The sequence below is a fragment of the Melospiza georgiana genome, chromosome 16 (genome assembly GCF_028018845.1).
Source record: "Melospiza georgiana isolate bMelGeo1 chromosome 16, bMelGeo1.pri, whole genome shotgun sequence".
Taxonomy (NCBI): Eukaryota; Metazoa; Chordata; class Aves; order Passeriformes; family Passerellidae; genus Melospiza; species Melospiza georgiana.
Window position 1 is genome coordinate 1,142,569 of NC_080445.1, and position 27,233 is coordinate 1,169,801.

At 59.5% G+C, this 27,233-nt stretch overlaps 2 protein-coding genes across 4 annotated transcripts in view; one reads left to right on the forward strand and one right to left on the reverse strand.

Annotated features, from left to right (window-relative positions):
* The window catches only part of CASKIN1 (CASK interacting protein 1), a 31,895-nt gene extending 23,796 nt beyond the window's left edge, over nt 1-8,099 (forward strand). For both annotated transcript variants that reach the window (XM_058035952.1, XM_058035953.1), the window contains 8 exons: nt 520-607; nt 1,899-1,996; nt 2,136-2,246; nt 2,317-2,418; nt 2,846-2,984; nt 3,055-5,169; nt 5,272-5,665; nt 6,087-8,099. In XM_058035952.1, coding sequence (XP_057891935.1) covers nt 520-607; nt 1,899-1,996; nt 2,136-2,246; nt 2,317-2,418; nt 2,846-2,984; nt 3,055-5,169; nt 5,272-5,665; nt 6,087-6,183 — 3,144 coding nt within the window. In that variant the 3' untranslated portion in view covers nt 6,184-8,099. The remainder of the gene's footprint in view (nt 1-519; nt 608-1,898; nt 1,997-2,135; nt 2,247-2,316; nt 2,419-2,845; nt 2,985-3,054; nt 5,170-5,271; nt 5,666-6,086) is intronic.
* A 90-nt stretch (nt 8,100-8,189) lies between these two features.
* Nucleotides 8,190-27,233, reverse strand: part of TRAF7 (TNF receptor associated factor 7) — a 29,003-nt gene continuing 9,959 nt past the window's right edge. The window contains exons 1-18 of one of the 2 annotated variants that reach the window (XM_058035956.1): nt 22,603-22,748; nt 22,256-22,372; nt 20,929-21,021; nt 19,274-19,307; nt 17,829-18,012; nt 16,715-16,849; nt 15,428-15,645; nt 15,158-15,231; nt 14,622-14,670; nt 14,370-14,497; nt 13,286-13,368; nt 13,108-13,147; nt 12,718-12,834; nt 11,585-11,707; nt 10,743-10,862; nt 9,715-9,846; nt 9,405-9,524; nt 8,190-8,893 (exon numbers count right to left, since the gene is read on the reverse strand). In XM_058035956.1, the coding sequence (XP_057891939.1) occupies nt 8,879-8,893; nt 9,405-9,524; nt 9,715-9,846; nt 10,743-10,862; nt 11,585-11,707; nt 12,718-12,834; nt 13,108-13,147; nt 13,286-13,368; nt 14,370-14,497; nt 14,622-14,670; nt 15,158-15,231; nt 15,428-15,645; nt 16,715-16,849; nt 17,829-18,012; nt 19,274-19,307; nt 20,929-21,021; nt 22,256-22,303 (1,713 nt within the window). In that variant the 5' untranslated portion in view covers nt 22,304-22,372; nt 22,603-22,748 and the 3' untranslated portion in view covers nt 8,190-8,878. Of the gene's footprint in view, nt 8,894-9,404; nt 9,525-9,714; nt 9,847-10,742; nt 10,863-11,584; nt 11,708-12,717; nt 12,835-13,107; nt 13,148-13,285; nt 13,369-14,369; nt 14,498-14,621; nt 14,671-15,157; nt 15,232-15,427; nt 15,646-16,714; nt 16,850-17,828; nt 18,013-19,273; nt 19,308-20,928; nt 21,022-22,255; nt 22,373-22,602; nt 22,749-27,233 lie in introns of those variants that run through there. The other variant, XM_058035955.1, reaches the window with a different exon arrangement.

The window sequence follows — 27,233 nt, forward strand, 5'->3', positions numbered from 1 at the left end:
CACACTGCCACCATACACTGCTGCCACCATCGCTGCACACTGCCCTGCACGCCGCCCTGCCACCACCGCCACAACAGCCCTGCAGTGCCATTCCCTGGCGATGGCACCTGCCAGCCCACCGACCCCAGCACCCGCCAGCCCACATCCCCTGGCACCCTGCCTGCCGTGCCCACACCCCAGCGTGCACCACGCTGCCAGCCAGGGGGGCTCCGTCCTGCGGGCACAGGGACCCCCAGCCCGTGCCGGCAGCCCAGGCTGGGCATGTGCCAGGCTGGCTTTGGGGTGCGGCCGTGCCGTGGGCTCTGCTGCCGGCAAAGCACCATCTGCTGCTCCCGCTCTCCCCGCTGCCGCCGAAATCTGCTGCAACCCTCCCTGCCCACCCTCGCCCGAGCTGGCAGCACCCGCAGCACCCACGGCACCCGCGACACCCGCGACACCCGCGACACGCAGCCCCGGCCCGCCGGCCCCTCCGCCCGCCTCACTGTGCCTGCTCTCCCCCCTTGCCGGGGTGTTTTTCAGCTGCTGGCAACCGTCCTTTCCCAGAAGGCTTCTGCGCAAGAGTGTGCCGTGGGCGATGGGCCGGCCAAGGCGCAGGACATCCCCGCAGGTGCGTGCTGCGGCCGCCCGGCTGCCGGAGCAGGAGGAGCCCTGGCCGTGCCGTGGATCCAGGGATTTGTCTTTTTTTTTTATTGCCACGGCACCCGTCGCCAGAAGAAAAACGTGTGGGTAAAAAATGACTCTGTCGCCTTTCGGCTGCTGCCAGGCCTTCTCCTGCCTCGGTTAGTGGGGGCCCGCGGGGGGCGGGGGGCGGCGCGGGGCGGGCAGGGGGGGCACCGCCGCTCCCCGGCCCCTTCCCCTCCCGGGCCCCCCGCCAGCCCTGCTGGAGCCCGAGCGGGGTCACCCCCGCCCCGGCACCGCCGCCGCGCTGGGGGGCCGCGGGAGCACGGCCGCGCCACCGGGGCGCCCACGCCACGGGAGCGGCACCGACCGGGGAGCGGGGGGACACACGGGAGAGGCACACGTGGGCGTGGGCGTGGGGGGATGCCCGGAGCTGCCCGGGCCGCGGGCAGGGAGAGGCGGGCAGGGGGATGCGCTCAGGGGAGGGGGCGCGCACACGGAGGGCGGGGGGCACCGGGGAGGGGGCGCAGACGTTGCTAGGGAGAGGGGGAAACGCTGGAGCCGTGCAGACGCAAGTGGGATGCAGACGGGAGGGAGATGCACACGGCAGAGGGATGCACATGTGAGGAGGATGCCCACGCGAGAGGGATGCAGATGCCCGAAGGATGCACACACAGGGGGGATGCACACGCACACACAAACACACACACGGGGGGGATGCACACGCACACAGGGGGGATGCACACACACACACACGCACATGCACACGCACACACACATGGAAGATGCAGCTGCTGGCGTGCGGGAAGGGGCTTCTCTTGTACATCCTGATCAGAAACATGAAGGAAAAATTTCAGGGCAGCCCTCCTTACCCTGGAGGGATGCCCGTGGGGGAGCCCAAGGGATGAGCAGCTCCTGCGAGCCTGCCTGGCGGGTGGCAAGGCCAGAGGAGTAGGACCAGAGGATTTTGGGCACAAGAGCCCCTCTGGCTGCTGCCTGGGCTCCACGGACACTGGCTCTGGGGCACAGGTCTGGCTGGGTCCCACTGCTCAGGGCTGCGCAGGGTGCAGCAGCTCTCCTGCCCCTCCCCGAGGAGCAGCACCCTGCTCGGGGCACCGCGGCTGCTCCGGGCTGCTGTGCTGGGCCGGGTGCCCTGCGTGCCCTCCTGTGCCTGCCTTGGCCCTGCCAGCCCGGGGCTGTGGCACCTGCCCAGGGCAGGGCTCGGCTCTCCCTTCCCTCGGCCGGAGCCGGGGCCGCGCTGACCGCCGCCCCTCCGGCAGGTTCGTCGCGGTCGCAGAGCGTGGCCAGCTCCCCCTACGCCCCCCAGCCCCCCGCCGAGCCCCAGCTGAAGAAAATGGAGCCTCCATCAGAGGGGAAGGTGAGCAGGGAGCGCTGGGTGCCGTGGGGAGCGTGGGGTGGGGACGGCTTGGGGGACAGGGGCAGCAGTGGCGGGTCCCCATCCCCAGGGCGGGTCCCCATCCCCAGAGCTGCCCCATCCATCTATGCCCTCTCCGCAGAGCTCGGAGGCCGTGTACCAGTGGCTCTGCAAGTTCCAGCTGCAGCTCTACGCTCCCAACTTCATCAACGCCGGCTACGACATCACCACCATCAGCAGGATGACGCCGGAGGTGGGGCCGGGGGCGGTGGGAGGGAGGCGCGGCCGGAGCAGGGCGGCACTGACCCCCCTCTCTGCCCCAGGACCTCACGGCCATCGGGGTCACCAAGCCGGGCCACAGGAAGAAGATCGCCTCCGAGATCAACAACCTCAGCATCCCCGAGTGGCTGCCCGAGTACAAACCGGTGAGGGCCGTGCGGGGCCAGGGGGACAGAAGCCACAGCCACGGTGGCAACGAGTCCCGTCCTGTCTTTCGGGGGAGGGTGGCACTGGACAAGGGTGGAGCTGGCTCCATGGTCCCAGAGCTGCCCATGTTCCGTCCCGGCAGCTCCCCAGGGCCCATCGGGCTGCTGCCAGTTGTCCTCCCGGTGGATGTGGCACTGTGACACCCCTCCTGCCCCAATGTCTGGGCACAGTGAGAGGCTTCCCATGGGAACAGGGCTGGCAATGGGCCAGGATGCTTGTGGGGCACAGGGACAGCACAGGGACAGGGAGAGTCCCCTGGGGCTGCGATCCCTGAGCAAGATGGGCTCTCCTGTGTGCCGTGGGTGCCTGGGTGGCAGGGCCAGACCCCGCTGCCAGCTCCTGATCCATGCCCTGCACCCTCCCCAGGCCAACCTGGCGCTGTGGCTCTCCATGATCGGCCTGTCCCAGTACTACAAGGTGCTGGTGGAGAACGGCTACGAGAACATCGACTTCATCACCGACATCACCTGGGAGGACCTGCAGGAGATCGGCATCACCAAGCTGGGTAAGGCCCCGCGCGCGGCGCTGCCCACGGTGCCCTTGGCGGTGACGCTGATGGCACGTGCCGCCCGCAGGCCACCAGAAGAAGCTGATGCTGGCGGTGAAGAAGCTGGCGGAGCTGCAGCGCGCCGAGCTGGGCAAGTACGAGCCGGGCACGCTGAAGAGGAAGGCGTCGGGGCCGAGCCCAGAGGTGCTGGCCATCGAGTCCCCGCCGCCGGAGCCGCCCGAGTGCCAGTCGCCCAAGATGACCACGTTCCAGGACAGCGAGCTCAGCAGCGAGCTGCAGGTGGCCATAACGGGCGAAGGCCCCGAGGAGCCCCCCGAGAAGGCGCCGAACCCCGCGGGCCCCGCTTACCGCTCGCCGCCGGGGCTGGGCGGCCGCGCCCGGGGGATGAGCAGCTCGCAGGAGCTGCTGGGGGACGGCCCGCGGGGCCCGCCCGCCGCCGCCATCTCCAAGAGCCAGGAGTACCTGGCGGAGGGGGCCGGGGAGAGCCCCCCCGCGCCGGCCAAGGAGAGCCGCCCGCCCCGGCACGGGCACCCCGTGAAGCGCGCCAGCGTGCCCCCGGTGCCCGGCAAGCCCCGGCAGCCCTTCCCCGCCTCTGCCGGGCAGCTGACGCCGCCGCAGACCCCCGGCAAGGCGCGGCCCTCGTCCCCGCAAGGCCCGGCGGCCCCGCACGCCACGGCCAAGGTGAAGCCCACCCCGCAGCTGCTGCCGCCCGGCGAGCGCCCGGCCTCGCCCCGCTCCCTGCCCCAGTCGCCCACGCACCGCGGCTTCGCCTACGTCCTGCCGCAGCCCGCCGAGGGCGAGGCGGCGCCGCCGGGGGTGCCCGTGCTGCCCGTCTCGGTGCCCGTGCTTTGCCTGCCGCCCGCGGGCGAGGGCGAGGAGGAGCCGGGCAGGCCGAAGAAGCGGGCGCACAGCCTGAACCGCTACGCCGCCTCGGACAGCGAGCAGGAGCGGGACGAGCTGCTGGTGCCGGACGCGGGGCCCTACGCCACCGTGCAGCGCCGCGTGGGCCGCAGCCACTCGGTGCGGGCCCCCGCCGGCGGCGACAAGAACGTCAACCGCAGCCAGTCCTTCGCCGTCCGGCCCAAGAAGAAGGGACCCCCGCCGCCCCCTCCCAAGCGCTCCAGCTCCGCCATCTCCAGCGCCGGCATGGCCGAGGACTTCCCCAAGGAGGGTGAGGGCGAGGCGGCCGTGGGAGCCCCGAGCGCCGAGGGCGAGGGCCGCCGGGAGCAGCGGCGGGCGAGCGACCTGGGCGGCAGCGTGGACACGGGCAGCGCCGGCAGCGTGCGCAGCATCGCGGCCATGCTGGAGATGTCGTCCATCGGCGGCGGGGCCCGCGCCCTGGCGCTGCAGAAACCGCACGTGGCAGCCGGGCCGGGGCCGGCGCCGGCCAAGGCGCCCGAGGGTTACTACCTACAGCCCGGGCCGCCGCCGGGCAGCCCCGACCGCGCCCGCGTGGCCACCGTGCTGGCCACCGTCAAGCACAAGGAGGCCATCGGGCTGGACGGGGAGGTGGTGAACCGGCGCCGGACCATCAGCGGCCCCGTCACCGGGCTGGTGGCAGCCGCCCGCCGAGAGCGCGCCGACAGCGTGCGGTCGGAGGCGGCCGCCGACGGCCCCGGCGAGCGGCTGCGGGTGGAACGCGGCGGCTCCCCCGACGGCATCCCCTTCGCCGAGGACGGCACCCTCACCATCAAGCAGCGGCCGCGGCCCCTGGGGCCGGCCCGCGGGGAGACGGGCGAGGGGCTGTCCCCGGCCCACCGCCACGGGGACCTGGCCAAGGTGGAGGCCAGCGCCACGCTCAAGCGGCGGATCCGGGCCAGGCAGAGCCAGCAGGACGGCGTCCGCTTCGTCCTCACCGAGTCCGACACCGTCAAGCGCCGGCCCAAAGCCAAGGACAAGGAGCCGGCGCTGGAGCCGACCACGCTCGCCGTGTACCAGAACGGCACCGGCACCGTGAAGCGGCGGCCGGCCTCGGAGCTGAGCGGGGCCGAGCCGCCGCCCACCCCGCCGCCCGCCGCCCGCCCCGACGGCCCCGAGTTCGCCCCGCCGCCCGCCGAGCCCAAGAAGCCCTTCAAACCGCCGGTGTCTCCCAAGCCCGTGCTGACGCAGCCGCCGCAGAAGATGCCCGGCCCGCCCGTGCCCGTCCCCAAAAAGGTGCCCATCCCGAGCCCCGGCAGCCCAGGTAGGTGCCCCGCCAGCCCCCGGGACGGGCGCTCCGCGGGGCGGACGCCGCGGGTCGCAGCCGGCCCCGCCGCCCTCCTGCCCCTCTCCCTTCTCTCCGCAGAGGTGAAGCGGGTCCATGGCACGCCGCCCCCCGTGTCCCCCAAGCCCACGCCGCCCCCCACGGCGCCCAAGCCCCCCAAGCCCCACGCCGCCATCCAGTCGGTGAGCGCCAGCTCCACGCCGGCGCCGTCGCCGGCCCGGCAGCTGAGCCCCGCGGGCAAGCCCTCGAGCACGCCGCCCTCGCTCTGCTCCAGCCCCGCCAAGCCCCTGTCGCCCGGCGCGCAGCCCCAGCAGGTGCCCGTGAAGCCGCCCCGCTCCACCATCGCCAGCCCGTCCGTGGACAGCGGCGGCCCTGAGCTGGCGCAGCAGAAGCTGGAGGAGACGAGCGCGTCCCTGGCGGCCGCGCTGCAGGCCGTGGAGGAGAAGATCAAGCAGGAGGACAGTCAGGCGGCAGAGTAAGGGGGTGCAGGGGTGGGGTGTGGGCCCCAGGAGGGTGTGAGGCCACTCGGTGCCACCGAGCACAGCAAGCCATAAGGAGCATGCACAGGGATCAGGCTGTGACACCACGGTGGGAGTGAGGTGGTGCTGGGGGACACTGGTGGGGCACCAGGGGACCCTGGCTGGAACTGCCCTGGGGAGGTGACACTGAAGGTCATGTGGAGCAGCATGGGCAAGGGTGGCATGTGGGTGCCCTGGGGCCTATCTTGGAGAGGGGACACAGGAGACATGGAGGTTGAACACCGTGCCACGGCACTGGGAACACAGTGCTGGGCACCGCAGCACAAAGGGGCAGGAGGGCCGTGCCATGGGGCCCAGGGGACTTGTGCCCTGTCCCCATACCATGCCCTGCCCTGACCCGTCTCTGTCACTCTCCAGCTCGGCCGTGGAGTCGAAGAGCACCGTGAGCATCCTGGACGACATCGGCAGCATGTTCGACGACCTGGCGGACCAGCTGGATGCCATGCTGGAGTGAGTGAGGGGCGCCAGGGCCCCGAGAACCTCAGGGCTTACGTGGGCACAAGGGCACAACGATCCACGACCCCCCGGCCCCGCCGCCCTCCCCCCGTCCCCTTTGTACAGCCGTCCCCTCCCGGACATCCCGTCCCTCGGGGTTTGCACAAAGAAGAAGATACCTCAGGATTGTGCTCACGGACTCGGCGCCGGCTCCGGCAGGACTCCCTTTTGCAGAAGCAAAAAACAAACGAACAAAAACCACAGAAATAAAACCCGACAGAAGAAACAAAGCAACACAAAGCTCCGCACCGGGGCTCGGGGGGCTCGGGGCTGACCCTGGCAGCCGTGGTGCCGCGGGTCACCGCCGCCCGAATGTAGCACAAGCCCTGCCCGGTGGCTCTGCCAGCCGCGTGTCACCGACGGCGTTTGCTGGTGGCGGGGCCGGGCGGGCAAATGCACTTGGGTTTCTTTGCTCCGTTTTTAATTTTGATTTTTAAACTTTGTTTTCTTTCTCGGTCGGCGTTGGCGGGGGCGGGCAAGGCTGGCGGTGGCCCTGGGGGCAGCGGGACGTGCCCCTGCCCGGCCCCTCCCCGCCTGGGGACAGGACGGTGATAAGCTATTAAAAAAAAAAAAAAGTATTAATTTATTGGAGGGGAAAAAAAAATAAAAAAAAAAAAGGATATAAAGCAGATTTCCCCCAACCCCAAAATAATAAAAAAGAAATAAACTTTAACAAATATATATTTAAAAGATTTAAAAATATTAGCAATTATATATAAAGCAGTTTAAAAGAAATCAAGAGAAAACTGGATTTTAGCTTGAGAAAAACTATTAGATTATACTAAGCTGTGTGTCTTGTGGCAAACTCATTCTAAGAGTAGCACAATATTTACCTTTTCTCTGGGTGGAAGGTACGTGCGAGCGGTTCTGGTCGGGTTTTCCGTTGGGATTCAGTGTCGCGTCTTTCTTTTTCCACCGTTACGAACTCAAAGGATGTGCCTTGTTTTATGGAGGTTTTTGTTAATTCTTACACCGGAGGTGTTTCATTTCCTTTGGAGTTGTCTTCAGGGTTTGGTTCGGTTTCTTTTCCTCGCTTTTGCTGTCGGTCTGTGTCTGGGTGCGTGTGGGTGTGCGTGGGTGTGCACGCGGGGTGCGTGTGCCCGGCGCGTCCCGCGGGATGCGCCGCTGTATATTCCTGTACAAACTGGAGTTGGAGTCTGGTTCAGTCGCTTGAGTCCTGATGAATGCATTTTTTGCTTGTGGTTTCCAAACAGAAGTGTTGCTGTTCCTTTCTTTCTCTCGAGACGTGGAGTGGTCTCTCCCTCCTTCCCTCTCCCCCCCTGCCCTGTCTCCCCCCGTCTCTCCTGTTGTGGTCGCTGATCCAGATGTGTTTGGCACAACTTTGAAATTTCTTTTGAAAAAAACAAAAAACCAACAAAACACAAAAAAAAAAAGACTTTAAAAATAATTTAAAAAAATAAATAAATCACCCGCCTGAAAATATCTGTTGAAAAGAAAAAAAAATATGTATCTAAAAAAAAATCCATAAAGTTCTACATGATGGATATATACATATATATATTTTTTATGATTAAGTTATGGACTCTGTATCGTATCCCATCTGTCCAGCTCTGCATCTTGGTGCTGCTCCCTGCTCTTCTGTGCTTAGATTTCACCTCTACTCGTCTTTATTCTTCCTATTCTGAATTGTAGATGGCTCGTGGTGCTGTGAAGACGTTTGCTCCTATACCAAGTCTGGCAACAAATATTTAAACAAAAATAAAAAAATAAAACCCCTGCCGGGCTGCCACCACTGTTTGTGTCCCCAAGCCTTCCTGAGTCCTCGTGGCGTGCTGGGTGTTTGTGCTGCACAGTCTGAGGGCACCCCTGGGTGTCTCTGTGGGGTGCTGGGGCCTGGCTGGGAGCTGTTCCCTGTGGAGTGTAGGGCCCAGGCACTTCAATTCTCACCCCACGGGGCCAGTGCTGGCTGCTGGCTCCCTGCAATAACTCACACCGGGCAGGAACAACTCTTTCTGCTTTTATTGTCAATGAAGAAATAATCAAATCTATATTACAATCTTAAAAACAGTAGAAAATGTGAGTAAAAATGCAACGGAGGCTTTTTGTCTTTAATGTGGAGACCATTATTACAGGGTGGTGAACAATGGGCTTGTGGAACTTGATTTGAGAACTAGCTGTGGCAATAAAAATCGTACCTGGCTACTCAAGGAAACACCTCTTCCCAGCTGGATCGGCCCGGCGCCTTGGCAGTAAATTAAATACTAGAGACAGACAGGGGTCGGGTGCCCACCCAGGGTACGGCCTAAAGCTCAGTCCTGCCACGGACAGGGGCCCAGCCCGTCCCCACAGGACACACGGATCTGCCCAGTCCTGGCACTGGCTCTGAGCCCCCAGGCCCAGTGTCACCCCAGCGCCAGCCTGGGGGTGTCCCTAGCTGGGGGGACACAGGCAGAGGAGGGCACTGGCACTGGAAGAGCTTCCTCTTTTCCATCATCTGGGGCAATCTGAGGGAACACCTGGAGCGTCCGTGGGGCAGAGCCGTCCGCAGAGCCGCCGGCCGAGGGGCAGCAGCAGCAGGCAGTGGTTGGTGCAGGAGGAGCTGCAGCAGTCGTTTCAGTGGTGTGGTCACCCGCAGGCCGATGGAGGGGAGAGTTTTTGGTCTTTCAGTGTGCAGGACTCGTGTGACGCTCTCGTTAGCACGTCCAGACCTGCGGACAGACGATGGCACCGCAGGCAGTGACTCCTGAGCAGCCCTGGGGGCTTCTCCTCATCCCCACAGAGCTTCCCTCTGCACTGCCAGCATCCACAACACTGTCAGGAGAGAAACCTCCTGCCCCTGGAGAACCATCCCCTTGTTTCAGAGAATCCCAGAATCGTTAAGGTTGGAAATGACCTCCGAGATCATCATATCCAACCTGTGACTGGTCCCTACCTTGTCACCCAGCCCAGAGCACTGAGTGCCACCTCCAGGATGAGGACTCCACCACCTCCCTGGACAGCCCCTTCCCTAGCAACCCTTTCCATGAACAAATTCTTCCTGACGTCCAACCTGAACCTCCCCTGGCCCAGCTGGAGGTTATGTCCTCTTGTCTGGTCACTTGTTCTCTGGCAGCAGAGCTGAACCCTCACCTGTCCCCACCCCTCCTGTCACTCTGACTCCTAACTCATTTAATGCCCTGACTGAGCCCAGACCAGCAGGAGCAGCCTGAGCAGACCCACCTTGACAGTGCTGTCCACGGCACCGGAGAAGAGGCGGCCGCGGGACACGGCCAGGGCGGTGACACTGCCCTGGTGGCGCAGCAGGGTCTGGGTGCAGATCATGTTGTCCATGCTCCACACCTGCGGGGACACACGGGGAGATGAGCCCAGCTCAGCCCGGAGCACCATGAGGGACAGGGATGCTGCATGTCCCGGGTGACACGGGTGACACGGGTGACACAGGTGACACACAGAGGCCCCTGGGGTTCCCGCCACCCTTCCCTCGGGGCCCCTGGGCTGTGTCAGACCCTGTGTCCAGCCCCACACGCACCCTGAGCGAGCGGTCGTAGGACGCGCTGAAGACTTTGGTTTGATCGGGCGTGGAGATGACGGCGAGGGCGTAGACCGTGCCCACGTGCCCGGTCAGCGTGCGCACCTGCTCCTTGGTCTCGATGTCCCACACCTGTGGGGACAGCTGGGCTTGGGCATCACGCTGTGCTGAGGCCACCCAGCTCCCCTCTGGGAGCTGCTCCTGCCTCCATGCACAGTGCCAGGGGGGTGCGGTGCCCGAGGGGATGAGCAGAGCCAGGTGCCCATGCCATACATGGATGAGGTTCCCCTGTGCCCATCCCCAGGCCCTCTGCCCGTGCCATACGTGGATGAGGTTCCTCTGTGCCCATCCCCAAGCCCTGTGCCCATGCCCAAGCCCTGTGCCCATGCCATACGTAGATGAGGTTCCCCTGTGCCCATCCCCAGGCCCTGTGCCCATCCCCAAGCCCTGTGCCCAATGCCATACATGGATGAGGTTCCCCTGTGCCCATCCCCAGGCCCTGTGCCCATCCCCAGGCCCTGTGCCCGTGCCATATGTAGATGAGGTTCCCCTGTGCCCATCCCCAGGCCCTGTGCCCGTGCCATACATGGATGAGGTTCCCCTGTGCCCATCCCCAAGCCCTGTGCCCAATGCCATATGTGGATGAGGTTCCCCTGTGCCCATCCCCAGGCCCTGTGCCCGTGCCATATGTGGATGAGGTTCCCCTGTGCCCATCCCCAGGCCCTGTGCCCATCCCCAGGCCCCGTGCCCGTGCCATATGTGGATGAGGTTCCCCTGTGCCCATCCCCAAGCCCTGTGCCCCATGCCATACGTGGATGAGGTTCCCCTGTGCCCATCCCCAGGCCCCGTGCCCGTGCCATACGTGGATGAGGTTCCCCTGTGCCCACCCCCAGGCCCCGTGCCCGTGCCATACGTAGATGAGGTTCCTCTGTGCCCATCCCCAGGCCCTGTGCCCATCCCCAGGCCCTCTGCCCGTGCCATACGTAGATGAGGTTCCCCTGTGCCCATCCCCAGGCCCCGTGCCATACGTGGATGAGGTTCTCGTAGGTGCCACACACGATGTGGTGGTTGGTCACGGCGATGGAGTAGACGCTGCCTCCCGACGTCTGCAGCACGTGCACACACTCCAGGTTCCGGATGTCCCAGATCTGGGGGAGATGGAGCAGAGGCATTATGAGACCCTTCTCCCAGGGGAGATCCCTTGCAGCCATTCTGCCATGCACAGAGCCAGCCTGGCTCCCCGTGTGCCCAGATCACACCTTTAGGGACCACCCTATCCAGCTGGGAACATTCAGCACTGCAGAGCAAATCCCTGTTATCTTATTTAGCTGCCCAACTTTAAATATCCAAGCTGGAAAGGTTGTGTGGAGACTTCACACCCTCTGTGTGTGACTGCACACACAGCCCAGTCCTTGATAGCACTAAAACCCATCACAGACAAATTAACAGAGATTCATTAACCCTGAGAAGGGCAACTTCCAATTTTCCTGTGTCCCCCAGACAGCTGACCCCTGAGAGGTGACCTATTCATCAGAACCTGAGCCAGCACAGAGGAGGGAGGGCACTGGGAACCCTCGCACGGATTCATGGTCGCTCTGCAGCCAGGCAGTGACCTTCCCCCGTTATCAGCAGGAGTGTCAGGGCAGATAAGGCTGCAGCAGCCTCGAGGCGCCAGGGCTGAGGCCCCAGTTTGTCCCAGGGAGCCTCCCCAGCAGCTCCCAAAGCCCAGAGATGCAATCAGCACAGGAAAACCCCACGTGTCAGCAGTGCTCTCACATCCCAGCAGCTGCCTCAGGTGCTGCTGCCCCAGTGCAGAGCCCAGAGAGGGACAGGGAGAGGGGCTCAGGGTGTCCCCAGTGCTCAGCCCCACCTTGATGGTCTGGTAGGATCCACTGTACAGGTAGTTCTGGGAAGCCACCAGCGCTCGAACCCAGTGGTTGAGACCTGTCAGCTCCTTCTTCAGCTTGAGCTCAGTTCCCACAATATCCCACACCTGTGGAAAGCAGGGGCACACACAGGGGGAGGAAGCTCAGTGGGGCTGGGCAGGACACAGCAGTGCCCACCCTCCCTCACAGCCCTTGTGGGGATCCTTGTGCCAGCTCTCCTGCCTGATGGGAGCTGCCTGATCCCACTGACTTGCAGTTAAAATGCAGAAACTGCTGAGCAAGCACATTCCCTGAGGGAGCCAGCCTGGAGCCTGCATTACTGCTGGCAGAGACCCTTCCCCAGCAGAGCCACGCTGCAAAGCCCAAAGCACAGCTGCAGCAAGGAGCTGCCCTGCACTTCCCCTGCCACCCTGGCACACAGGGACTGGCAGAGCTCACTCCCCCCACTCTGAGCCTGCCTGCCTCATTGGCAGCAAGTGGCCAGGCATGACAAACCCAAAAGGCCCCAAATTCTCCTTGTGCTGTGTGGCTGCTCCAGCCTTGAGCCCTCTCCAGAGCTGAAGCACTCCAGGCCCCAGATAAAGAAAAGAGCACAGTCCTCTTACAGATGGACGGGCCCATAAGCTGTCTCACCAGGAGCTGGAAGCACAACCACAGGAATCTAGCCAAGGCTTTAAAGGGCAGCCTGAAAAGCTGTTTCTGGTTTCTGCATGTTTTAGGTAGGGAATGCAGACTCAAGATCCTTTGGAGGTGGTTTCAAAACAGACAGCCTGAATCTGCAGCCAGTTCTGGAGCCCAGACACAATTCCCAATAGTCTGGGCAGGTCTGCTGGGGGCCTGAGGACACACAGGCTCAGGAACTGCCAGGATACTGCAGCTGCAGCCTCAGGTTTAGAGCTGGAAGAAATCCAGTGCTTCTGCAGCCAGAGAACAGCTTTCCCTTGAGCACAGAGCAAGGCTAAACCTCTGCAGTGCTGGCTGCCCTGTGGCTCAGGAGACCTTAGCAACAAGGCCACCCACAGCTCAAAAATGGCACTTCCTTCCTCTTTGGACACTTCTGCCTCAGAGTTTGTGTCCCTGATCCCCAAGCAGCCCCAGAGGGGCCCTGGAGCTGCACCTTGATGGCTTTGAGGGAGCCACTGAAGAGCATGTTGTGTGAGGAGACCAAAGTGCAAACAGGATTGTCGTGTGCTCGGATCGTGTTCACCTTCTGCAGGTTCTGAATATCCCAGACCTAAAACAAGAATCATGGAACGGCTTAGGAGGGAAAAGCCCTCTAAGATCACTGTCAAGCCCACCAAAGCAGAGCCCATGAGGGGCTGGGCAGGCTGCCCTGCCCCAGCCCAGAGCAGCAGCCCCCTGCTGCCAGGGAGGAGCTGGGAGTGGGAAACGCAGCCTGCAGGAAAGCCCCAAGCCCACCCCAGGGGTGGATCCAGCACAGGAGGGTTCTCAGTGCTCCCTGGCAGAGGAGGGGCAGTCCCTGCTGCTGTGGGTGCCCTGTACTCACGATGATGGTGCAGTCAGCAGAGCCACTGTACAGCTTGTTCCTGCAACGACACAAGGGGGTCACCGAGGGACAGTGCCATGGCACAGGCAGGACACAGGATGGGGAGTGTGAGGGCATGCTCAGGGGTGCCAGGGCTGTCCCCCACTCTCCCCAGGGACGGGTGCCCCTCCTCACTCACCCCTGGATGCAGAGAGCCAGCACAATTCCATCGTGACCCTCCAGGGTCTTTTGGCACTTGTACGTGGTACAGGTATCCCACACCTAACAGAGAACACGGGGCTGGAGCCTGGGCAGCATGGCAGCAGCCAGAGGAGGAAACAGGCTGCCTGGCACCTGGGCACTGCCTGGCACCTCAGCACTCAGTGCCTGGCAGCTCCCAGCCCTGCAGGCCTGGCTAGCACAGGGAAAGGGTTGCAGAGGGCCAGGCTGAAGCTAATGAGACACAGGCCAGCAGCTGCTCCAGCTCTGCTCCCTCAGCCCAGGCCAGCACCACACTCTGACACGGAAGCAGCTCTCAGGCTCCTGCTGCAGCACTTCCCACCCATGCCAGGGCTCCAGTGGCACAGCACAGCTTCCCCTGCCACTGCAGAGGCTTTTCCCTGAGCACACAGGGAGGAATCCTCTCTCAGGAGGAATGTGGTGCCCAGAGCAGAGCAGGGGAGAATCTGCTCTCCAGCCCTAATGTACAGCAATATCCATTTCCCTCCACGTGGCCCTACAAGCAAGGAAGCTGAAGCACAGCTCTGCTCCTGGCAGGGTCAGCTGTGGCAGCCATGGTGTCCCCAGCCTGGCCAGCAGCCACCACAGTGGCACTGGGCAGGGCTGCTGAGGCTGCACTGGGGCAGTGCTGTCAGTCTGAGCTACTGAAAACAGGACAAAGGAAAACAACCGTGCCATAAAAAACAGGGAAAGGACACATCGGATCAGGGACCAATGTTTTGTCCAAAGATGACTTTTTATGACAAAGGAACATAAAATCAGAAGCTGAAATAGTCCTGAATACCCTAAATGCCACATAAAGCAAAACCAGCAGCTGCAGGAATGAGATTCTAATCTTGGCCTTGCAAAGATCTCTGCTTGTCTCTCAATTTCACTAGCACATAATGTTTCCTTGCAGATAATTTTGTCCAGCTATAATCATAAAGAATCATTTGATTCTTGGGAGGAAACTTTAGGAAGCAACATCCACCCACCCCACAAACGAACTCAGCTTCTGTTCCACGTGCAAATGCAGAAGGGGCATGGAAGAGGGAAGCTCTCACCTTAATGGTTTTGTCTGAGGAGCCACTGAAGAGCAAGTCTCCTATGGAGTACACACACAGACACCACACGGGGCCCTGGTGGCCCACAAAGGTCCCCTTGCACTTGAAGATCTGCTGAGGATCATAGGCTGCAGAGAGGAGAGCCAGGTGAGGGAGGGAGGGCAGTGCTGCTGCCCTGCACAGCTCTGAGAGCAGCCAGGAGGGCTCCCTGGGCTCCCCACACCCAGCCCAGGCCACAGGGGGGATACTCACATCCAAGGATGCCCATGTTGAGCCGAGCATTGATGTGGGAGAGCTCGTCCTGAAACACACAACAGGCTGTGTGAGCTGTGGGGCCGTCCAGGCCAGCGTGGCCTGGACACGGATTTAGGACTGTCCCCTCCACTGCTCCAACCCCTCTTGTCTTTGTGACTCCCACAGGGCCCTTCCTGAGCAGCCAACTCATCCCCTGAGGCCATCAAAGAGGTCTCTGCTCTACTCTGTGACTGCCACATCCCTCTGCCACCTCCCTCCAGAGGCCACAGGGCTCTGACAGCACCTCACACCAGCACTAAACTCTCAGTACTCAGAGAGGCCCAGAAATACCTCTCAGAATACACTGTCCTGTCCTCACTCTGCAATTCCCCACACTGCTTGGATCTGCCCATCTTCTCCCTGCTTTCTGGGGACAATGCCCTGTAAAAGGCCCAGGCTTTGGAGCACAAGGCTCTCCCCAGAGGCTCCCCCCACTGCAGGGAAGCCCAGGCAGGGGCAGAGCCAGGTAACCCCAGCCCAGGGTCCCTCCTCACGTTCAGCATGGAGGCGTCCCTGCGGAATTCCATCAGGTCCTCGCTCAGCTTGCTCTGGTTCTCATCCAGCACATCTGTGAGACAGGGACAGGCCCACAGTCACTGCAGAGCCACTGCTGGCACCCCAGGGAACAGGCAGAGGGCACCCACTGCCCCCAGCCTGGGAACACGCCGCTGCCATCAGCAGGGAGAGCAGCCCTGCAATGCAGCACCCAAGGGCAGCCCTGTCCCTGCAGCTCTGAGCACACAGCTCGTGTGCTGCACACTCACCAAACTTCAGCTCCAGGTTCTTCTCCAGCTGGTCGATTTTCTCCGAGAGCTTGCCCAGCATGGAGCGCAGGAAGGCGATCTCCTGGTCCTTCTGGGCCATGGCCACCTGCATCTCGTGGAAGCGATCGTCCGTCTGCTGCAGGAACTCCTTCAGCCCCTCGAACTTGCACGTCTCCAGGTGGGTCTCGTAGGTGTCCTGGTTCCCTATGAAGGCACACCTGGGGGAAGGCAGGTGCTGGCTGGAGCAGGGCTCTCCTCGAGACTCCTGGCTCAGCCCGTGTGGGTCCCCAGCTGTCCTGCTCCTCCTGCCAGCAGCAGGGATTCTGTGGTTCCTGATCCTTCAAAGGGTGGACTTGATCATCGTGGAGGTCCTTTCCAGTTTTAATGATTCTGTGATCCTGCTGGGAGAGGCAACTGCAGGACAAGAGAGGCCAAGCAGCTCCCATTCTTCCAGCCAGGGCACTGGCCCCAAACTGCACTGTCTGTCTGGGAAGTTGCAAGGAAAAGCAGATCTTGGGCAGGAGACAGAGGGTGGTGTCAGTTTGTTGGGCTCACCAGGAGCCATCAAAACCAGTGGAAAAAACTGCAGCTGACCTCAGCAGATGCTGCCTTGGGCCTGCAGCATGGCACAGAGTCAGGGCTGCTCTGCCAGGACTTGCCTTGCTCTGCCTCTGCCAAGACATGGCTCAGGATCATGGAATCATAGAACTGCTGAGGTTGGAAAACACCTCTAAGATCATCGAGTGCGTTTGTGCCCCAAGGCCACCACTAACCCACGTCCCCAAGTGCCACATCTACATGGCATTTAAATCCCCTGGGGATGGGCACTCCTCCACTGCCCTGTGCCAGTGACGGAAGAACTTTCTGTGAACTCTCCCTGCAACAGTAAACCCAAGCAGGGGCTGCCCTGGGGCTCGGGTGACGGGGAACCCTCTGGGGTGGATCAGCACTTCCCTTGTCTGGGACAAGGCCTGGCTGGCAAGACACAGCCATGGTGCTCAAATTACTCTTGTTCTCACCTCCCTCTCTTCGTGCTCTGACTCCTCCAGCTCTTCTGCCTGTGCACTCACCCTCCTCACCCTCCTCCTCACCATGACCTGCTGTTCCCACCCCGAGGCTCCAGGGCTGCCTCCTGCCACCCCTGGAAGCCCCAGCTCAGCCTCAGGCCAATGCAGAGCACTGAGGAGAGCTGCTCAGAGCCTCAGGCCACCCCAAGGCTGCAGCAGGCAAAAGCAGCTCAGTCATGAGCTCAGTGCAGTTCCCCATCCCAAAGCATCAGCTCCTTACCCGTATTTGGAGTGGGGACACTTGATGTGCTCACACTCCTTCAGGTGAGCCTCCAGGTTCATTTTGAGGAGGGGAGGGCAGCTGGGGTTGTTGGGGCAGCGCACGGGCCTGTAATCACAGCTGCTCTCATGATCCCTGTGCACGGAGAGAAACAAAGGCAGGAAAATCAGCAACGAGCAAAAATTATTGGGAACAACACAGATCCTCAGGAGAGGAGCAAACCAGCCCTGGGAGGCTGTCAGATGATCCAAAGCCCCCTGCTCTGAGGCTGCAATTCCAGCTTTAAGTTCTCATTTGGCCAGAAAATTGAGAGTAATAATAGGCCACATTTTCACAGGGCACATCTACTTCTGCAGCTGATGGGCTGAGCCTTCAGCCAGCCATCAACAACAGGAATGGACAAGGAAAACAGGGATGGGGAGGGAGATAGATTCCAAATTCATAGGATATAATGAAGATAACAAAAAGAATCCCGAGTTCTCTACTTGACCTCAGCCATGGAGTTTCATCCCAGATGTGAGATGGTTGCTCTCAATGCACCCCCTGTCCCAGTGCTGCCACTCAGGGAGCAGAAAACTGTGTGCTCCTTCTGACACCAGCCCTGAGCTGTGCCCTGAAGCCACCCTGCCCATTTCCTTGGCACAGCGAGACAGAGCAGTGCTGGCAGGAGCTGCATGGCCCTGGAGCTGCAGGGCAGCTTGGGCAGGCTGGGCTGGCACAGCTCTGGAGCTGCAGGGCAGCTTGGGCAGGCTGGGCTGGCACAGCCCTGGAGCTGCAGGGCAGCTTGGGCAGGCTGGGCTGGCACAGCCCTGGAGCCACGGGGCAGCTTGGGCAGGCTGGCAGTGCCCTGGAGCCACATGGCAGGCTGGGCTGGCACAGCCCCGGAGCTGCAGGGCAGCTTGGGCAGGCTGGGCTGGCACAGCCCCGGAGCCGCGGGGCAGCTTGGGCAGGCTGGGCTGGCACAGCCCCGGAGCTGCAGGGCAGCTTGGGCAGGCTGGGCTGGCACAGCCCTGGAGCTGCAGGGCATGCCAGGCTGGCAGTGCCCTGGAGCCACATGGCAGGCTGGGCTGGCAGTGCCCTCTCCCTGGAGAGGATCCCTGGAAGGAGCACTCACTTCCTGGCACTGAGTTTGATGGTGAAGGGGCAGCCCCGGGGGTCCACCTCGAAGGCAGGGCTCTTGCTGCTGGCGGCAGGCCGGCAGCCGTACTTGCAGTGGATGAACAGCTCCCCGATCTGCTCGGCCACCGCGATGTTGTTCACCACCACCGTCAGCTTGGCGTTGTCCACGGGGCACTTCTCTGCCAGGGAGGGAAGGATGGCACAGTCACTGAGGGCTGAGACGGGGCACTGGCGTCTGCCAGAGCCCTTGCGTGCAAATTGTGGTTTGTGCTTTCCCAGGTGGGGTCAGCCAAGTCCCAGGTGAGTGGCCATGGAAAGAGCCAGGAATATTCACCAGGAACATGCCAGCCATCGTCTTTGGTTGTCTCGGAGTGTGGGAAAGTTACAGTTTATGTTAATGCATAATGATTGAGGGAGCTGCCAGTGAAAGGAGCCCACACTGATGCCTTGTGCTGGCTGAAGGGTGAGTGTTCACAGGCAGTGAGCACCAATCACCAGATCCCCCAGCCATAACCTGCTCCTCACCCAGGCCTGGGCTCAGCTCCTGCTGCCAGCCACCATTGAAACCCAGGATCCTTCAGCTTGGAAAACACCTCCAAGATCATCGAGTCCAAGCCTTGGACTGATCACCACCTCATCAACTGAGCTCTGCCACATCCAGCTGTTCGTGGAACACTCCAGGCATGGGGATTGCAATTGCAAAGCCTTTTGCCATAAATCTGTGGGCTGGGGTTGATATAGCAGAGCACAGTGAGGGGATTAACATGCAAAGCAGAGGGACCTCTTGTGTGTGGAACACAAAAATCTTAAGGCAGAAAGAGCTGCTGCTTTGCAGGACTCCCCAGGGAGCCTCCTCAGGGCTCACTGTTCTGGTAATGCCAATGGCTTGGCTCTGTGCTGAACAACAGCTTGCCAAGAAGGGCACAGGCTTGTGCCAAAAAAAGTCTTTTCTTTGCAGCCAGAGTCCAACCCAAGTGGGAGCTGGTTAGCCCAGGCCAGCAGCCAGGAGCTTGGGCTCTCCCAGGGCTCTGGAAGAGCTGGGTGAGCTAAAGCAGCTCAGTGGGGCTCAGTCAGGGGCCAGAGCCCTGGCACTGAGGGGATGGAGAGAAGGAATTGATGCCAAACGTGGCCCCTGCTTCTTTATCCAGGCAGCCACAGAAAGCTTTCAGTTTGAAATCAGTGGGTCAGCTCTGGGCGAGACATGTATTATCCTGGGATTATCCAGTGCATTTTCCAGGATCTGAGAACATCCTGTGCCCAGCCCATGCTCCAGAGTGCACCACTGGCCCCCAGCCCCTCACTGCTGCAGTGCCACATCCACTGACAGCTTGTTTTAAGCCCTGTGGACATTTTTCTGCAGGTTTCTCTTCAGGTGAAAGCAAATCAACCAGAAAATAAGTGTGCTCTGGCTGCATCACACAAGAACAGCTCTGTACTCACCAGATGTTAAGGCACATCTCCTGCAAAACGTGTGCTGTGGAGACAGAGAGCAACAGCAGCGTCAGCATAAAACCAGAGGGCAAATGATTCCCTGTGGCTGCCCCTGGGAAAGGGGGGACACAGCACAGCCTGGGCTCAGAGCCTCAGCAGCTGCTCTGCGTGTGCTAGCCCAGGGCAAACCCCAGCTGCTTGCTCAGGGGGAAGCACAGGTCCCGAACACACAGTTTGGAGCTTTGACCTTCTCCCCATTCAGGATCAGTCCGTGATTGTGGCGCAAGCCAAAGCCCAGGGTGTGTTCTGCCACACTGACATTCATGGGATCACAGAATCCTGGAATGGTTTGGGTTGGAAGGGATCTTAGAGATCAAGTTCCAATTCCCTGCCATGGGCAGGGACACCTCCCACCAGACCAAGGCTCAGAGCTCCATCCAGCCTGCTCTTGGACACATCCAAGTCTCTCCTACCCTCCACATCTGCACAGGGTTTCTCTATGGGTTTCACCCTCCCCTGTAGCCCATGTCACCCCTCTCACTCCCCTGAGAAGCCCTTGGGGAAGGGGAAGCCTGGGCTGTCCCCTGTGCCTCTCCCTGTCCTTGCCCAGCCAGCCCACCACAGCCATCCCTCTGGAGCCCTCTCAAGGCAGCAGAGGCAGCCCTGTCCTGCTGCCAGGCAGAAGGAACAGCTGGTTTGTAAGCCCATTAAATGCTCTGTAAATGTGAGCACTTTAAATAGCTCCCCTCTCCGTTGTGACAGTTTAACTTGACAAAGCAGCAAGCACAGTCTAACACACTGATGAACACAAAGGCTGCAGCTTTCACTGGTCCTGATCCTGCCCTGTGCATTCCCTGGAGCCTCCTCAGCCACGTTCCCTGGCCAGGGAGCCAGCTCTTGGCAGGGCTGTGGGTCCCCCTCTGGAGCTGTTATCTGCTGCCCTGCTCCCATGGCCTTTTCCTGCCCGGCACAGCTGCACTGAGCTCCCTCCAGAGCAGGACTGCAGATGAAGCCAGGCTGCTTCCTGCAGTGGGCCTTTTTCCACATTAACCACTAAATCTCAGTGTCTCTGTGCAGAGCTGCTCACTGGAATGGTGCAGCCAAACTGCAGCAGCTTCCAGCGCTTTTGGGGAATGGCACCCTCGCTGCAATAAACAACCCTGAGCTCTGCTGCTGCTGCTACAGCCCCATCCTGGTGATCAGACCACGTCACAAGCATTAGAGCCGCCTCAAAGCCATCTTTCTTCACAAGGAGCACAGCAATAATATACAGCTTCTATTAAACCCCAGTAAAATGGAATCCAGAAGAATATTCATAACACCCCGTGCCTTTCATTTGAGGATCTCAAATCCCTGTGCAAGCATTAACTAAATGAAGCTTCAAGCCATTCTTGTTTTATAAGCAACACTTCCTTCACAACTGAAGCACAGCCATTCCTGGGGTGCCCAGGAGCTCCTGCAGAGCCCTTCAGAAGGAGTTTTTGACCTCATGGAAGCCACAGCAAGGAGACTGAACATGGCCAGGATGGGGTGGTTGGCAGTCCAGCTCTCCTGGGAAAAGCCATCCCACCTTAGTTTTGCTTGGCAGTCCCCAGGGAGAGACAGAGGGGACAGTCCAGGCTTGAGCGTGGCTCAGCCAGGGTGTTTGGGAGGGCCATGCTTACCCCACAGGTTGTGATGACGGGATCCTTGAAGACACTGCAGCACAGCTGGCAGCACAGCTTCACAGAGGGCTGCTCTGCAAACACCAGGGGCTCCTGCAGGGCACACACAGGGACACACACAGCAGGGATTAGTCCAAACCAAGAGCCTGCAGCTCTGCAGGAGGAATAACACAACCCCTCCGTGCTGAGCCTCGGGGAGCCTGGGGCACACTGAGGGTTTTCCATGGTCTCAACATAAAATTCTGTCTGGATCTGCTGAGTTCCAGTAGGGAAAGAATGAACTTGGGAATGGCTGGAGACCCTCGCTCAGCTCATCACAAACTGGGGGCCAACAGCATCTGGCAGGATCAGCACCTGACAGCAAACTGCACAGACCAACTCCAGTGATTCAGTCACCAGAACTGCATGAGCTGCTCTGGCTGGGACTTTCTCCTTGGTAGGCCTAAGCATGGAGTTATCAAAATTGTACTAAGCCTGAGCTTGAGAGCAATTTTAAAGCAGCCTGCACTCTTGTGCTTTTGAAGCATTCTGAAGGAAGGGCTCCTTCACTCCTCAGGAAGCAGAAACAGCATTGTTTCTGCTGCAATGGGCCCATCTCCCCAGTTTTGTTTACCAACTAGGACAGGCAGCACAGGGCTCCAAGCACGTCCTCCCAGAGCACCACGGCTCTCCATGCTCACATTTCAGAGCATTTCCAATCAATCTCTGCAGTTCCCTCTGTCTTTTCATCCTGTGCTGCTCTCAGAAATGCAAACACAGCCCCCTGGGTTCCCTAATATGAAACAAACTCTTATCCTAGATCAGTGGCAGAACACTGCCTGACCTCTTATTCATCCAGTTTGGGGTTGGTTACTGGGTCACAAGCTAAGCTCAGTTTAAAAGTTTCCTCCCCCAGCATGCAGACAATTCCTTGCACCCTCCTGGGGCTTACAATCAAGTCTGTGGGGTGCCACACAGCCCTGAATGGGGATGGGGCTCCAAATCCATGGGGAATTGTATTTTTTTGCTGCCTGGGGCCAGACCACCAGCCTGAGCTTTGCAACCCACCCTGCTCTGCTGCTGGGCCAGGGAATCAAGCAGGACTTTTGCACAGACTTACAGTTTTTCTGGGAAGCAGAAAAGCCTCACCATTGTCCTTGCTTTCCAGGCAGGGAAGTGGTACAGGAGGAAGCAAAGTCAGTGGTGGAAACAAAGTGAAAAGCAGGAGCCTGAGGCAGGCACCGCACAAAATCGGCCCCAAGAGCTCCGCGTACTCACAACAGCCCACTAAGTTACTCTGACACTGAGCTTCCCAATCCTGCTCCTTGAGGCAACCCCAAATACCTACTGGCTCCTCCTCTTCCTCGTGGAGCGAGAACGTGGAGCGCAGGGACATGTTGGACTCGGAGTGCAGGGAGCGGACGGAGATGGCGGAGTCGGAGCGGCGCGGGGTGCTGATGGGAGGCTGCGGACACAGGGCAGCTCTGGTCAGTGCCATCGTTCCCCAGCTGCAGGCAGGGCCCCCGGGCTCAGCTCTCCCCCTCCACAACACTTCACCGAGCGGCCCTGCTGCTGTGTGCCCTGCCCTGCCCCGTGCCCACAGACAGGAGTCACTGGGGTTTCATCCCTAAGCCAGGCTGGCGCCGACATTCCAAGCACATCACCTCTTCCAAGGTGCGTTCCCTGCACACTTACCGTGCACACCCGCAAAGCAACGGCCTGCAAGAACTAATCCTTCATGGAAAGCTCTGCAAATCTCCCCCAGAGACCGCTCCAGCTCCTGCAATGCCTCTAATCTCTGCAGCAGCACTTGTTGTTGCACTCGCTATCTAACTTCTGCCAAATTTCTTTGCGTAAGTGCGGAGACTTCCTTCTATTGAATTCTCTGTGAGCCCGGCTCTGCCGCTTCCTGCTCGGGAGGGGAGAGCAGAGCACACACTGAGCACCAATCCAGAGAGATCCTCTGTCATGGCAGCCCTGGGATTGGCTTGGAGGGAGTGCTGCTGCTGGAATATTAACCACAGCACGTCTCCCAGGGTGGAATGGCAACCAGCAGCACGTAGCCAAGGTGCCATTCGGTGTCAAAGCACCACTGGAGGCTGCAGACCGTGGGGAGGCTGCATCCGAGGAGCCAGTGCAGCTGGGAGTGCAGCCACTGAGGGGTTACTCTGGGAGAGATGCTGCTGCTGGACTGGAAAAGGTGCAGAGAGGAGGAATAAAGGTCTTCAATGAGCAGAATGCATGCTTGGACAAGGAAATGGAAGAATGAAGCCAGACACTTCAGACGAGGCATGGTGGATGAGCATCTGCACGTGCCACACTCGCCAAGGCCTGGCTGCAGCCCCTGTCAGTCCCTAGCCATGAGGAGTGTTGGCTGGAAGGAGCTCTGGAGATCCCTGGCTGCCCACTGGAAAAGGGACTCTCTCCCACTGCCCAGGGAACAGGGAAAGCTGCGTGACCAGACTCTGCTGAGCTCCTCTCCTGCACCTTGTGGGAAAAACACTTTTCCTCATGTTCCACGTGAGCCTCGGGAGCTGCGTTCTGTGTGCCTGCCCTGGGTGAAATGGGTGAGCTCAGAGCCAGGGCCAGACAAAGGCAATGCAGGAGGGCAGAGGGGCAGCAGGAAATCCAGCCATGAAAGCTGCAAGATGAGGTTCAGAGGCTGCTGCCCTCCCCAGAGACAAAGCTGCAGTCCCTAAAGCCTGGCTGGGCTGCAGGAGAGCAGCAGACCAGGATCCTGCTGCTTCCTCATTCTGCTCTGCTGCCTCATTTTTATGATCCTGGGCTCTGAGGAACTCAGAAATGCTGCATCTGTTTAGAAGCCAAAGCATAAATGTCTCTCCCTTAAAGACAGCATATTTATTGACTAAATACATAAACCTTAAGGAGGAATGGCTATAATGAGGTAAATCCATTTTATGTGTATCCATTCATTTTATGATTTTCCTCCACTAGAAGCAGAAATTATTAAAATAACCAGAATGACTGTGCACAGTTCCCACTCTGGAGGTGACAGGGAGTGAGGGCAGCAAAGGCAGGCCCTGCAGGGAGGCAACATCCATCTTCTCACCAACAGAGAAGGGGACTGCAGCATTCCAGGGGTGTGAGACACAGAAGGTTTGTGCAGGACTCTGGGCTGAGCTCCCTGTGTCCTGGTTTGGATAATGCTGGTGTTAACTGCACAGCAGAGTAGGGGATGTGCTGAGAAGGATCCTTCACTCCCCCCCAGGCTGGGGGGAAAACACAGAATAACAGAGGATGTGTTGGCAGTTCCAGACCCTCTGGGTATCTGCAGCCTTGATCTGCCAAGCAAACAAGGATAAAACTCAAGAGACCTCATTTCTGCATTAAACATCAGGCACACCTTCAAAGAGCCCAAGGATGGAGCACTCAAACATCTGATGGAAGATGGAGAGTTTCCACCTCTGGCTCAGAGGTGAAGCTCCCTGTAAACAACAGATCTGGACAGGCAGGCAGCCTCCATCCATGGTATCCAATGTTCCAATATTGAGCCAAAATCTTTAGCTGCAGTTCCCACCACCTCAGCAACAGGAGCAGCCTCCAGGTGGAGGCTCCAGCACAGCCCTGGTTCCAGCAAGGTGGGGACCTGTGGCACTGTGCCCAGGCAGGATGACAGCAGCAATCCCTGCCCTGCACACAGAGCACACTGCTCTGCTCCTGTTTCAATAACAGCAATCCCTGCCCTGCACACAGAGCACACTGCTCTGCTCCTGTTTCACTAACAGCAATCCCTGCCCTGCACACAGAGCACACTGCTCTGCTCCTGTTCCATTAACAGCAATGCTGCCCTGCACACACAGAGCACACTGCTCTGCTCCTGTTTCACTAACAGCAATCCCTGCCCTGCACACAGAGCACACTGCTCTGCCCCTGCTTCAATAACAGCAATGCTGCCCTGCACACAGAGCACACTGCTCTGCTCCTGTTTCACTAACAGCAATGCTGCCCTGCACACACAGCACACTGCTCTGCTCCTATTAACAGCAATCCCTGCCCTGCACACAGAGCACACTGCTCTGCTCCTGTTCCATTAACAGCAATGCTGCCCTGCACACACAGAGCACACTGCTCTGCTCCTGTTTCAATAACAGCAATCCTTGCCCTGCACACAGAGCACACTGCTCTGCTCCTGTTAACAGCAATGCTGCCCTGCACACAGAGCACACTGCTCTGCTCCTGTTTCAATAACAGCAATCCCTGCCCTGCACACACAGCACACTGCTCTGCTCCTGTTTCAATAACAGCAATCCTTGCCCTGCACACAGAGCACACTGCTCTGCTCCTGTTTCACTAACAGCAATGCTGCCCTGCACACAGAGCACACTGCTCTGCTCCTGTTCCATTAACAGCAATGCTGCCCTGCACACACAGCACACTGCTCTGCTCCTGTTCCATTAACAGCAATCCCTGCCCTGCACACACAGCACACTGCTCTGCTCCTGTTTCACTAACAGCAATCCCTGCCCTGCACACAGATCACACTGCTCTGCTCCTGTTCCATTAACAGCAATGCTGCCCTGCACACAGATCACACTGTTCTGCTCCTGTTTCACTAACAGCAATGCTGCCCTGCACACACAGCACACTGCTCTGCTCCTGTTTCACTAACAGCAATGCTGCCCTGCACACACAGAGCACACTGTTCTGCTCCTGTTTCAATAACAGCAATCCCTGCCCTGCACACAGAGCACACTGCTCTGCTCCTGTTTCAATAACAGCAATCCTTGCCCTGCACACAGAGCACACTGCTCTGCTCCTGTTAACAGCAATGCTGCCCTGCACACAGAGCACACTGCTCTGCTCCTGTTTCAATAACAGCAATCCCTGCCCTGCACACACAGCACACTGCTCTGCTCCTGTTTCAATAACAGCAATCCTTGCCCTGCACACAGAGCACACTGCTCTGCTCCTGTTTCAATAACAGCAGCTTTACAAGGAAAGAAAAGGGGCGGTGGAGGTCACAGGAGGGCTCTGACTCCTCTCCAGCTGTCTCTCTGATGGCTGAGAAGCCCTTGGCAGCTTCTGGAGGAGGGAAAACTCAGTGATGAGGAAGGGAAATCCCAGATTATTCCTTGACAAAGCAAATGAAGCTTCCTAAGAGGGTTAGTGAGCCTGCCTGGAGCAGCAGGCAGAGCAGGACCGAGGCGGTTCTGGTTTGTCAGCGCCTCACGCTGCTTCCTGAACCACTCATTAATCCTCTCACTGTTTTTGCTGAAGAATATTTAACACTCCAGGGGAAGTGGCTGAGACTGTCCAAGAGGACTGAAGCTGGCTCTCAGCAGAGATCTCCCCCATTCTTGGCTGCACACCCCAGTTTGTGCCAGCGGGGTTTCCAAAGGAGTCGGGGAGTTTCTTTATCAGACCTGGCTCAATGAAATATTCACAGCCTCCCCTCCTCTGGAAAAACCCTCCCCTCTGCCCTGTGAGAGCTGCCCAGCTTGTGAAAAGGGCCCAGAGGGTCAGTGCTGACAGCCAGGGGGGGCCTGAGCCCTGGCCCAGCTCGTGGGGTCAGCGGTGGGCTGGAGAGCTGCACTTGCCAAGGACACCAGGCACATTTTCAAAGGGCTTGTTAGAGAAAAGACCAACAACAAACAAAACCCCCACGGGCTCACATAAAACACAGCAAGATCTCTGAGCAACAGAAGGAACTTTATAGGATGCTGACAATAAAATTCTTTGCAATCTGGTGTCAAATTTATTTTAAGAAGTGCTGCAGCTCCACACTGTTGCTGACCCCAGTCTCTAACTCCAGCAGCAATGATCCATTTATGCCTGGCGTGGAAATTGGGTCTTGTAACCTAAGTCTACAAATACTTCATTTGATGTTTGTTACTAACATGTTTAGATCTGAATAGATCTGAACTGTGAGATGTGGCTGGAGCACCAGGGACAAGACAAGGTCCAGCCTCAGAGCTGTCCATCCTTTCTGTCATCCTTGCTTTGCTGTTGCTGTTCTTTATTTAATTGATTTAGCTAATTTAATTTCTCTCCAAGCAGCTAACCCTGAAGACTGTTGAATCACTAAATTCCCCAAAAAGAACTTACTCGGAAGTGAGTGATAAAACTGGATACAAAATTGGGAACTGCTTTACCACCAAGACACTGGGAGACACAGGAATGGTTTGTGTGGGAAGCCCAGCACAGCCCTTAGTGTCCAGCATCCCAATCTGCAGGTTTCAAACCCTCTCCCTGTGGTCAGAGGCCCCATCTGGAGGTGGGAATAGGAATGGATTCTCTGGCCATAACTGCAGAGCCAGCTGGGATCCATCCAACACAGCAGAGAGAGTGCCTGGCCCAGCCACAGC